We start from the raw sequence: 12,083 nt of genomic DNA on the forward strand, positions 1-12,083 counted from the left end.
TCTTGGGAAAGCGCTTGCCTCACTGCCCTGGGTCTGATTACCCGAACTGCAGAAAAGTCCTTTAGTTTAATGTCCACCTAGCCCTGCTGGAGACATACAGTCTGACACTGTCTTGGGATGTGCTGGTGATGGCCAGCCTCAGCAGCCTCCGTGCTTCAGGAGGGGACCTGCCCCACACTGCAGGTGACACCTCCTCCTCTGTGGCCCAAGTGCCACACAGTGGCCTTGTCACTGCCAGCTCTCAGTCTAACTCCCTCAGCCCTGCAACCCAGAATCTGTTCATCTTAGCAACTTCTCCATTCTGGAACCTTCTCAGCAATGCAGAGCTACACTTGTGGCTTTGTGGCCTCCCTCAGCCTCCATCCTTCCATCTTGGGTCAGAATGCTGTGGGTGGAAATCAAAGGGTTCCTGCCTCCTCAGCATCAAAGGGGTGGTTCTTGGCTGGGCCCACTGAGCCCATGCTGTCACCCCAGCACTGGGAGGTGGTGACAAGATGATCAGTAGTTTCTAGCCTGGGCTGTTTGAGACGCTGTCTCAAAAACAGAAAACAGCCCCTGGAAAGCAGACAAAGTGGGGATATTGGGAGGGTCAAGAGTGGGACATTATGGGGCTGGAGAGATGGCTCAGTGGTTAAGAGCACTGACTGCTCTTCCAGAGGTCCTGAGTTCAATTCCCAGCAACCACACGGTGGCTCACATCCATCTGTAATGGGATGTCCTCTTCTAGAGTGTCTGAAGACAGCTACAGTGTACTCACATATAATAAATAGATAAATCTTAAAAAAAAAAAAAAAAAAAAGAGTGGCACATTATTACCCCAGAGGCCCTGGGCCAGCGTTGGGTCATACCTCCAATGCAGTAAGTACTAACCTGGATCTCTCGGGCGTGGTACAGGATGACAAGGCCAAGCAAGATGACAGTGGACAGGCTGATGAGGCATTTCAGAGCAAAAGAGCACAGTGACTCCTGCACACAGAGAGGGAGGGGACACTGAGGGTTCCTGGCATTGATGCCCAGGTGCCAGCTGAGTGGGGACAATTACCACCCAGATGGGATCTGTCTCTGTGGCTTCCCCCACTCCAAGTCTCAGCTCCTCTGGCTCCCAGAAACATCTCAGTGTCCACCAGCTCACGGATCCTAGTGACTTCTGCATGCAGCATCCATCTACATTCCCTCTCCTGCGTCCCTCACCCTTGCTCATGGGCCCCAACTGAGATGCCATCCCCAGGCTGAGCAGATGCCTACCTTGGTGTATACACCCCAGGACAGCTCTGTTTCTGTCACCATGACGACAATTCCAAACATGCCAAAGATGAGCGCATAGTCACTGAGACGTTTACGCTTTTCAAAGAGGGCCCTGCGGTGTCCCAGGCGGTGGCTGACCGTCGGGGGCTTCCCTGAGCCTGTCTTGTCCTCCTCCTCCTCCTCCTCTTCCTCTTCCTCCTCCTGCTCCTGGGGGTGGCCCCTGGAACCACCGGGTGACAGCCTGACAGGCTGACCCTTGGCCACCATCTGCAGGCCTGGGCCTTGGGTGGGCTGCAGGGGGCAACCTGCCTCAGGGTCCACAGGCTCCCAGCCCAGGAATCCAGGCCCGCTGCCCAGAGGCTGCCCCACGCTGCCATTGTGGCTGCGGCTACTCATGGCCACCTGCCTCCGTGGGCTGGGCGTGCAGCAGGCCCTTTGGGGCCCAGCATGGTTCCGCAGCAGAGCTTCTGAATGGACCTGTGGAGACATAAATGTTCTTGGCCATTCCAGAACATTCCAAGGCTCAGGAGAGTCCAGGATCATCTGGAAAGTCAGTGTCTACCGACCCCTGCTCAAAGTCTGCTTCAGCTCCCCAGCGCTGTCTCTAACCTCCCAGACACCAGCATGCCCTGCAATCATCCTGGCCCACGAGCACCCCTGCCCCTCAAGCTACCGACAGCAGGTGACAAGGTGGCCTGGGTGTCTGCAAGACACACGGGTGAAGAGGCAATATGGGGCTCTGACTCAGCTGCCTGACACATGTGCCAAGCCTAGGCACTGCCATGTTGTTCCCCTGAGACAGCCTCTTCCTGGGCAGGCTGGCTGGCACAGGAGGACAGATGCAGAGCAGACAGGGCTCAGTGACCAGTCCTGGGCTGGCTGCGTTTTGAGCCTCCAGTTAAAAGGACTGTCTGTTGCCCCAGGCACAAGGGGGGCACCTCTTCTGGTTTTATAAAGAAGAGCAAAGCTGAGGGAGGTTGGGTGGCCCCTGGATCCTCCGCCAGTACCAGGTCAGACACAGACTAAGGGACACAGCCTGGCAGTGGCTGAGGGCAGGACCTTGACAGGGAACCAGGCTGGCTCTGCCCAAGTGGCTGTGAGTTGGGGACAGAGCTGCTTTCTGTCATGGGGCCTGGGATACCAGCTCAGTCCATTTTCTCTGTCTTCTGTAATTTTATTTATTTACTTTAGAGACAGGCTCTCAATCTATAGTGCAGGTTGGCACTGTGGCAAACCCCAGGTGCTGGGATGGCAGGTGTAAGTCACCATGTTAGGACTGGTGATACATACCTATCAAGAGGTGCTAAACAGCAAGGCTAGCCTGGCCTTTGTACGTTTAAGGCCAACTTGGGCTACCTGAGAACCTGTCTCAAAATAAAATAAAATAAAATCGGATCAGTAGGTGTCCCTTGCTGTGAGTCTCAAGGAGGCACCAACCTCCCACACCTCTTGTAGGAACCACAGAAACTCCCAGGACACTAGACCTGTGTCAGGTGGCCTCCCCAGCAGCTGGAGGGGAAATGGAGTTGAGGAAGGGTGCCAGAGCTCTTCTCACCAGGCTCACTGACTCCTCAGGGTGACCGCTCTGCTTGCCCTTTGCACGCCGGCTACCAGGGAGCTTACAAGGCCAGGCTGGCAGCCCAGGTGCTGTCACTGAGCACCTTGACCTCAGTTCAGGGTGGCCGAAGAGCGCGTGCTCATGTCACTGGCTGTATCACATCCATCCTTGTGCACGGACTTCGTGGACTAAGCGTCTCCCACTCGCAATCTTCCCTTACCGGGGGACACGCGCACCCTCTCTTCTGTGTCCCTGACCCTGACCGCGTGGCAACACCATCCCCAGCGTCGCCCCTAGCCGCATAGCCCAGGGACCCGCTATTACTGCCCCCCAGCACCCCCGCTTCCTCTCGCCAATACCTGCGGGCGGGGACCTGGACCCTCGTGCCAGCGCGTCCCCGCCGAGACCGGCCAGGGAGGGGGAGCAGCGCCGCCCTGTATGAGCGGCGCCTTGGATTGGCTGAGTGCACCAGGCCCCACCCCCATGACCCCACAGGCTCCGCCCATGCTTAAAGCTCCCTCCTGGGCACTCGGCAAGAATAAGAACCCCAGTGATGGGCATCTGTGCACGGGCATCCGGCTATTGCAGGGAATCCTGCACACCTGGACCTCATCTCTGGGGACGACAAGCCCGCTCACCTCAGGGACCCCGTTCTTAAACCCTATTAGCCTTGCGGGCAGAAAGAGCTCCAGGCAGCTGCAATCATCAGGGCTGGGGAGACCCCCGAACCTGTTCTGCCCCCATCACTCAAGCCAAACTTACAGAGCTCACTCATGAAAGTTTTTGTTTGAATCAAGGTCTCACATAACCTAGGCTGGCGTCAAACTCACTGTGAAGTACAGGCTGCACTAGAATTTACCAGGGAGTCCAGGTTAGCCTTGAGTGGCCTTGAAGTTCTGTTCCTTCTCCCTTCACCTCCTGAGCACTGGGACAGTTTTGGGACCCCCTTTCCAGCTCATGCAACATTTTTTGTGGTATGGGTTTTGTTTGTTTGTTTTGATAGCTTTGTAGCCAAAGCTGATCTTGAACTTACTCACTGAAATCCTCCTGCCTCAGCTTTCTTCCTAAGGTGCTGGAGTTTCAGGTGTCTCCTAAGACATCCCAGAGACCAAGGAGTAGCCCTATTCTCCGCCCCTTCAGTCATGTGATTACTGACAAGCTGGGGAGCTGAGGTTTGCCTGCAGCCTTGGGTGCCGAGCATGGAGTGTGTGTGTGTGTGTGTGTGTCGTCATGTCGTCCCCCGGCCTCCCCCAGCTCCTTCTGCTTCTTCCTGGCCCAATGTCTTTGCAGTTTAGAGGGCCTCAGGAAGGACTGAGGGGCAGGTGTGTGGCCAGCAAGTTGCCTGGGAGAAGTGACAGCACTGAGCTCCAGCAGAGCCACCAACAGAGTGATAGTCCAGGTGTTGGGGACCACATCTGCACCATCCACATAGGTGGAGCCAGATGGAACCAGGCTGGGGTGATAGATGCAAGCAGGTTCCAGGAGACACCACAGAGGGACAGGCCAAGAGCACCAGGCTCTGTCTCCAGCCCCTAAACCTTCTGCATGCGGCCACCTCAGCCTGTGGCTGTGGGCCTTCCCTGCCTACCCCCTACCCAGGAATTGTTTTGCTTTTTGTTTTAGAAAGTGTTTCATGTCTGTGAGGCTCAGACTTACTATAGAGCTGAGGATGGCCTGGAACTGGCCATCTTGCCTCTACCTCTCAGGTCCTACCTGACAGGATAGGCCTGGGCCACCAAGCCCCATTTGTTCCATGCTAACAACAGAAGCCAGGGCGTCATAAACCCTGCAAAGCACTCAGTCTCCTGAGACACACCTCAGCCTCTCACAGCCCCCAGGGATTGGGGGCATGCCCCCGTTTGTCATCAAAATTGGGGTGCTCACTGTCCATCTAGCTCTCTTCCCGGCCCCTGTCTCAACATGCACCCCCATGGTGCCTGTGACCACAATCAAGGAGTTCACAGGCTCAGCAGTCACTGCCTCTAAGACTTACCCCTTCCCTCTTGGGGCCCACCCTGCCTTTAAGGAGCCCCTGGAGAAGGAGGTATCCTAGCAACCAAGGCCTCTGGGCACCTCAGCCCTGGAGACAGATGAGGCTGGTGGTGGTAATGGGCAGGGTGGTTCTGGGCTTGAGTGCAAACTGGCCACACCTTCATCCTAGGCGTGGGCTCCAGGGGCCATGGTGGGCGGGAGGGGGCAGAGGAGCCACAGATACACTTGGGACACTGTTACACTCCTGTGACAGGAAACAGCTTTGCAAAAACTGTCCTTTGGAGACTGCTGAACATGAGGCCCTTCCTTAGGGCGTGAGGGCTGAGCCACCATCTCTGGGCAGTGGGTGAAGGACACCAGGGAACCCTTTCAGGCCTGTAAAGATGGAGGGGGGAGGCTGAAGCAGAGGTGGCCAGGTCACACACACTCTCTTACCTCCACCACACCCACCAAGCTCTGAAATCAGCCAGGCCCATGCAGTGCATGCCTGCCATCCCAGCACTGGCGGTGTGTGTGTGTGTGTGTGTGTGTGTGTGTGTGTGTGTGTGGCCCTGAAGATCATAAGATAAAGGCCAGCATTCCCTACACATATAGGAAATCAACTTGTGCTACAGTCCTGTTGTAAAATGAACAGAAAATTGGGAAAGAGTTTGTCATAGCTGAGTGTGCAGAGGCCCTAAGGCAGGAGCAGAGAAGAAAATCACAGAAGAAGTGGGGGCACACATCTTAGGGAGCTAATTCTGGCTTCTCTGGGGCTCAGAGATCTCAGATTTCCCCATCAGTGTGCGCTGAGCCTGTCCTGTATGCAGAGCTTGTACTTAGGGATAACAGAAGCCCACGCAAGCCAGACGTGACGTGGGACAGCACTGGTCCCAGTCCTCGCCAGGAAAGTGGTCCCCAATAATACACAAGGTGTCTCCTTCAGCCACCTAAGGAGGTTTTAGAAGACCCAGTCCCCTCATCTCTGCAACCATCAGAACCTCCATTTGTCCCAAAACTTCACAATCTGACCTTATTCAGATGGTTTTTGTTTTAAGACAAAGTCTCAGTCCCTGCTATGTACACAGTGCCCAGCCCAAGGCCTCCTGCATAGCCGATAGCTATGCAGTGTATGTTGATTGACTAATACTGACCCCATGGACAACTCACAGCTGACATTAGACATCAGTCAGGACTAGAAACTGAGGGGTGGGTCAGGATCTTTTGCACCTGCCTTCAACTCCACCAACCAGGCTGTGTGACACTGAGCATGTCACCAACCTCTTCAAGAGGACACAGCCGGGCGTGTCTCCAGCCACTGCTGTTGATCTTGCGGTGTCTTCCCCAGGCCCTTCCCCTTAAGCTTTAGGAGGTCCTGCTGTTGTTGTTACAGGTTTTAGGTTTTTTATTTTTTGTTTTCCCTTGTTTTCTTGTTTCAAGATGGGGGTCTCATGTAGCTCTGGCTATCCTCAAAATCACTACATAGCCAAGGCTAGCCTTGAGCTTCAGATCTTCCTAGATCTTCCAAGATGGGGGTCTCATGTAGCTCTGGCTATCCTCAAAATCACTACATAGCCAAGGCTAGCCTTGAGCTTCAGATCTTCCTAGTTCCTTCTTCCACATGCCTAGTTTTCCCAGTGCTGGGAATGGAAGCCAGGGTTTGCTGTGGGCCAGGCTAGTGTTCCAAGCCCTTTGAAAATATTTAATTGAGAGGGCTGATACCCACTTCTGTAACTCTGATTCCAGAGGATCCAACACCCTCCTCTGGCTCCCAAGGTCAGCAGCACTGCACCTGATACACAGACATCCATGCATATCTCACACACACACACACACACACACACACACACACACGATACATCCTTACTTTTTTAAAAAATAATTTACAGCTAGCAAGATGCCTCACAAGAGCAGCCACTGATCTGGCAGAGGCCCAGGCCCAGCACCCACATCAGAGGCTCGCTGCCTCCTGCATCTCCGCCTGCGCTCACGTGAGAGGCCTTCGCAGACATATACTTTTTTTAAAAAAAAAATCAAAATTAGGGCGAGGCAGTGTTGATGCCTTTAATCTGAGCGCTCAGGAAGCAGAGACAGGTGGATCTTTGTGAGTTTGGGGCCAGCCTGATCTTCAGAGCAAGTTCCATGACAGCCTGGGCTATACAGAGAAACCCTATCTCGAGAACTGCCCACTCCCCCAAAGAATTAAAATTAATTAAAAATAATTTCGTGCTGGGCGTGGTGGTGCATGCCTTTAATCCCAGCACTCGGGAGGCAGAGGCAGGCGGATTTCTGAGTTCGAGGTCAGCCTGGTCTACAAAGTGAGTTCCAGGACAGCCAGGGCTATGCAGAGAAACCCTGTCTCAGGAAGAAAAAAAAAAAAAAAGTTTTTTTAATTGACTTCAAGTCTGTGTGTGTTTTGTTTAAAGGGACAGAAACTCACCACAGAGTCAAGGCACTAGCTAAGCCTTCTGTGTACAACTGCCCAGCACTGGGAGATCAGGCTGGCAGGGCCGACAGACATGGGCTGCTGGCTTTATTTATTGTTTATTTATTTGTTATCCTGTATGTGTCTATGTGTGTCTGTGTCTCTTTATCTTTGTCTCTCTTTCTCTGTACATATGTTTCTCCTCTGTCTCTCTGTGTGTGTGTGTCTTTCTTTGTCACTCTCTTTCACTCTGTGTGCATACATTTGTGTGTGTCTCTCTCCCTCTGTCTCTGTCCTCTCTCTCTCTCTCTCTCTCTCTGTGTGTGTGTGTGTGTGTATGTGTGTGTGGTGTCCCTGAGGTGTCTGTGGATCACTCTTGGATTTATACCCTTGACACAGGGTTTCTCACTCACTTGGAGATGGGCTGGCAGCCATCAACCCTGCCATGCTCCTGCCTCCACCCTGTACAGTGCTGAGGTTCCAGGCACAGGCATGGCCACACCCTGCCTGCTTTCCTGTGTGTATGCTGTGTGCAGATCCACACTTAGGTCCCCTTGCTTACACAGCAGTCCTCCCAGCCGAGTTAGGACCAGTCCTGTCTTTGCTTTTTGTTGCTGTTTTTTTTTTTTTTTTTTTTTTTTTTTTTTTTTTGAGACAAAGTATCAGGCCCAGGCTGCCCTCCACCCCCAGCTCAGGCCTGGCAATCATCAACTCTTCTACCCCACACCAGGGGGAACCGGGGCAGGTGACTCACCCTGGGGTCCAAGGGGCTCTGGAAACCACCAACCTGAGGTCGCTGCTCTTCCGTGTCTTGAAGTCGCCCTCAGTAGTGGGAGGGTCCTGCCCTTGGCTTTTCTCCACACCTGTAAGGATCAGACATGGGAACCAGATCGGACAGGCCCACAGGGTTCCTTCTCTTGTTTTGGTTTGCTTTTGGTTTCTGAGACAGGGTCTCTGTGTAGCACTAGCTGTCCTGGAACTCTTGCTGTAAACCAGGCTCGCCTTGAACTCAGAGATCCAGCGTGGCTTTGGCTTGTTTTGTGAGTGCTGGGACTAAAGGGTGTGTGTCCCGACCGACCGGGCTGAAGGTCTGTGAACCTCAGGGTTCTTTAAGATTAGTGGCTTTGGCGACTGTGAGACCCACAGCTGTGAGTCCAGCATTTGAGGCTGCTGTTCCACACACCGCTTCCCCTCCACCTCCTGGTTTTCTTCCTTGCTTTCTGTTGTGACTCTTCTCTTTTCACAGGACCTGGGCAAGGGGCAGTGATTACGGGTAGTGGTGGGGTGGTGGCCCAGGAGAGCCGACAGTGGCTGGGGAGGGCAGGGGCTGCCAAGGTCACTCTGTTGGCCTCCTCCAGACACCTGCCTACTAGGTGATCCACAGGATCTGGGACTGGGCCCGGCCAGCCAGCTAGATCATGGCCCTGAAATGAGTCCCGGGGATCCTAACTTAACCTCCCCCCTAGTTTCTGTGCACCAGATTGAGGGGCTTCACACTCCATGCTCAGGGATGAAGCAAAAAACCCAGACAGGACCCCACCCAGGGGTTGTTGGGTTCTGGACTACTCTGCCCCTGCCTTGCTGGGTGACCTTGGGTGAGTACTAGCCTTCTCTGGACACCCCCCCCCCAGTTACCCACCGCAGGGGGTGGCTGACTGAGAAAGCCAGAGGAAAAGCCTGAGGGTCTAGCAGGCCAGTTCGAAGCTCCTACCGGCCATCTCTGAAGGGAATCCCCGCCAAACATGAGGACCAATGCCTTAAGGAAGGAGCCATGGGGAATTTCGAGGAGGAGGAGGACTGTCACCCTGAGTGACTGGCAGTCCCCAGGTCCCCAACCTCACCTGAAACTGAGCCCCTTTCGCCCAGGGACTCGGGATTCGTTCTGGGGCAGAGTCTCTGCTCCGGATTGTCTGGGGAAGATGAAGGGACATCCCGCGGTTCCCGCAGGTCTCCCAAACATCGGTAGACTTAGTGAAACCCGGCAAAGAGACACCCCCACCTCATCGCCACCCCCTTCTGCCTGTTAACTCACCAGTAGTCTCCAGCCGCAGCTGCTGGAGTCCCTGCGTCCCGGCCCGAGAGCAAAACCAAGTGAACAAGCAGACGGGCAAGGGCGTGGGAACAGAGGTGCGCGCGCCGCTGCAGCGCGGACCCCCACCCGCGCGGCCCGCTGGGGACGGTCAGGTGTCCCCTCCGCGGCGGCACCCAGCGCGCTCCCCGCCGAGGCCGAGGACAGTGACCGAGGACACGCCAAGGGCTGGGGCGATCCTTGGTGTCCGCTGGCTTTACGCGCGCAGTTTTCAGACGGGGAAACTGAGGCTGCGACAAAGACAGGGGATCCTTGTCCTTCAACCCAGTCAGGTGCAGCAGCTGTCGTCTCCCACAGGGAAATGCACTCCAGAGAGAAGCTGAGCCTGGGGCAGGGGAGGGTCGAGAGGGAGAGACGCCGGGAGACTCCAGCAGCTGATGACGCGGCCCAGGCTGGAAGGTCCTGGTTTGGGGGCGAGGGGTGGGGTGACCAGAGAGGCAGGAAGAGAAAACTTCTCTGTCCCTGTGTCTGGCTGGAAGGTGCCGCTCACGCAGCTGGAGTCCCCCCTGCGCCCCTAACGGCGGATGCAGGGGTGGCGGGACCGTGAAGGTCAAAATACCCAGCCAGAACAATGAGCCTCCTGGGGTCTAGAGCGCTCAAGAAGCCGGAAAGCAGAGCCTGGGGCTGGAGAGGGCCGAGACCCTAGTGGTGATCTTGGCTAAACCCAAGACTCAGTTTCTCCAGTCCATTCTGGGGTGGCTCTCCAAAACTGAAATGTGGGCTGCTGGCTCTGTCCTGCTTTGTCCTCTAAGTGTCGACCACCCCCCCAACCCCCCTCTCAGCCCTTCCCTCCTAGCCCCACCCCTGAGCACCCACCCACCTTCTGCCACGGTCTGAGACAGGGGGATTTCCTCCTTGGAGTCTGGAGGCCTTTAAGAGTTTCCATCATTTTTCGTTGTTGTTATTTTTGTTTTTGTATTTTTTCCATTATGTTCTAAAAATAGCCGTCCCCCCTCGCCAGTCCCCCAGCCCCGCAGCACTTCGTGAGCAGCGCCGCGCTCCCGCGGTGGCCGGGGATTCCTCGGACGGGCGGGGCTGGGATGCACCAGCGACCGGCGCGGGCTGCGAGCGCCCCTCCCACCGCGGAGCCGCGGGCGGGCGGTGAGAAACAAGACAGAAAGGAGGACTTCTGGGTCTGCAGAACAGAGCTCGAGGGAGGGACGACAAAGGACTCCCTTCGTTGTGGGGAACCCTGAACCTTATATCGCCCTTCTTAGACTCCCTACAATCCCTGCCTCATGAAACACCTTGACAGCCTGGTGACAGGTCACATTCCTGTCCCGCACGTCTCTCCCGTCTCTCCTTGCAAGCGAGGAGACCAACTGGACTTTTCCCAGCCCCATAGTCTTTCCCAGACCCCCTGGGTGACCCCTGACCAAACCCAGCGTCCCTCGGAACCGGGCCAGCTTCGGGAGCATCTGAACCCTTTGACCAGCTCTGCCCTGTGCCAACTACTCCCACCTCTCATTCACAGCCTGAAGGTGATCCCCGACCGGCGTCCCTACTGGCCACCTCGCTCGGGTTTCAGGTCCCCGACTCCCTTCCATTCCTGATACATTCGTCCTCCTTGCCAAGGAGAAAGAGGAGCCTAAAGACTCTTAGGGAGCCGGAAGGAAGCTGCAATTAGGGCGAGTCCACCTCAAATAAAGGTGCCAGAGCGGGGGGGGGGGGGCTGTGCACAGATACCTCGGAAGGACCTTTGGACCCAGCACAGAAGTCCTTCATGACTTCTGCAGGGCATCCCCGAAACTTCAGTAACGCAGTGGGGCTGCCCCGCCGCTGGGGACCGAACACAGTGTGTGTTCAGGGTGACCGCTGAGACTTGACCCTTCTTGCGACCCATTGTTCCCATAGCCTCCTGTGTCACACGCTCTCTCTACAAAGGATGGAGGAAAGCTTTGTGCTAAGGACAAAGGCGCAAGGAAGGCGTCTGCACCCTAAAGAGAGTGGGGCTGCGGTCACGACAGGAGACTGTCCCTCTGGACACTGCCACGCACCTCTGAGTGATGCGGACAGAGAGGCACGGGGTGGGCCCTGGGTCCTGGAGGACACCAAAGGCGCAGCCCCGGGGCCAGATACCGGGTTGAACAGCGCAGAGCTTCGCGAGGGCGCCACATCTTTGCCCATACACTCTGGGCTGGAGTTATGGCACCAGGATTTGGGAGAGGCTCGAGACCTGGGGAAGAGAAGTGGGAAAGGGAAGAGACTGGGGAGATGGTAGAGGATGGAGAGTTGCAGGGGGAGGGGGAAATAAGGAGTAGGGGAGCCAAATTATGGCTGCAGGCTCTATGCCGCGTGATCTATTTTTTATTTTTTTCACAAGGGCTCACGGAGCCCACGTTGGCCTTGAACTCCTAATTCTCCTGCCTCCACTAGGTGTTGGTATAACAGGTGTGGCAAACCGTGCGGGGCCGACCCGGCTCTTCTCTACAGCAGCGCGCCGGTCCCTTTGTCCTCGTCACCCCCGCGGTGCTAAGGGGGAACCCCCAGCCCTGGTGGCGCATGCGCACATCTGCCCGGCTTCCCTGTAGCCCTCACTCTGCAGCCCCCGCACGGTTGCCATGGCGACGGCGAGGGCCGAAACCTGGGGAAGACCCCGCCAGCAGCCCTCCCCCACCGCCCTCGCCAGGAGCTCCTCCCTTGTTCGAGCCGATTACCCCGCCTGCGTGGGCGCTGGGGCGGTGGAGGATTCCCCTAGTCCCCTGGGACGCGCAGTGGCTGGCGCATGCGCGCAGGTTAACACTCTCTCCCCGCCCCCCCACAGGGAAAGCCCAAGTGAAGGAAACAAAGTACTC

General features: G+C 56.1%; 1 protein-coding gene across 9 annotated transcripts in view; it reads right to left on the reverse strand.

Annotated features, from left to right (window-relative positions):
- Kcnn1 (potassium calcium-activated channel subfamily N member 1) overlaps positions 1-10,189 on the reverse strand; it is a 21,397-nt gene extending 11,208 nt beyond the window's left edge. For 4 of the 9 annotated variants that reach the window (XR_003837439.1, XM_029481026.1, XM_029481029.1 and 1 more), the window contains exons 1-4: positions 3,163-3,232; positions 2,536-2,609; positions 1,246-1,722; positions 871-966 (exon numbers count right to left, since the gene is read on the reverse strand). Coding sequence is in view for 8 of the 9 variants with exons in the window: in XM_029481026.1 (XP_029336886.1) it covers positions 871-966; positions 1,246-1,641 (492 nt within the window). In the remaining variant the exon portion in view is untranslated. Of the gene's footprint in view, positions 1-870; positions 967-1,245; positions 1,735-2,535; positions 2,610-2,800; positions 2,824-3,162; positions 3,239-7,953; positions 8,063-9,231; positions 9,614-10,108 lie in introns of those variants that run through there. The other 5 variants (XM_021170117.1, XM_021170119.2, XM_021170118.2 and 2 more) reach the window with 4 other exon arrangements.
- Between the last annotated feature and the right edge of the window lie 1,894 nt (positions 10,190-12,083).

The sequence above is a fragment of the Mus caroli genome, chromosome 8, assembly GCF_900094665.2.
Source record: "Mus caroli chromosome 8, CAROLI_EIJ_v1.1, whole genome shotgun sequence".
Lineage (NCBI taxonomy): Eukaryota > Metazoa > Chordata > Mammalia > Rodentia > Muridae > Mus > Mus caroli.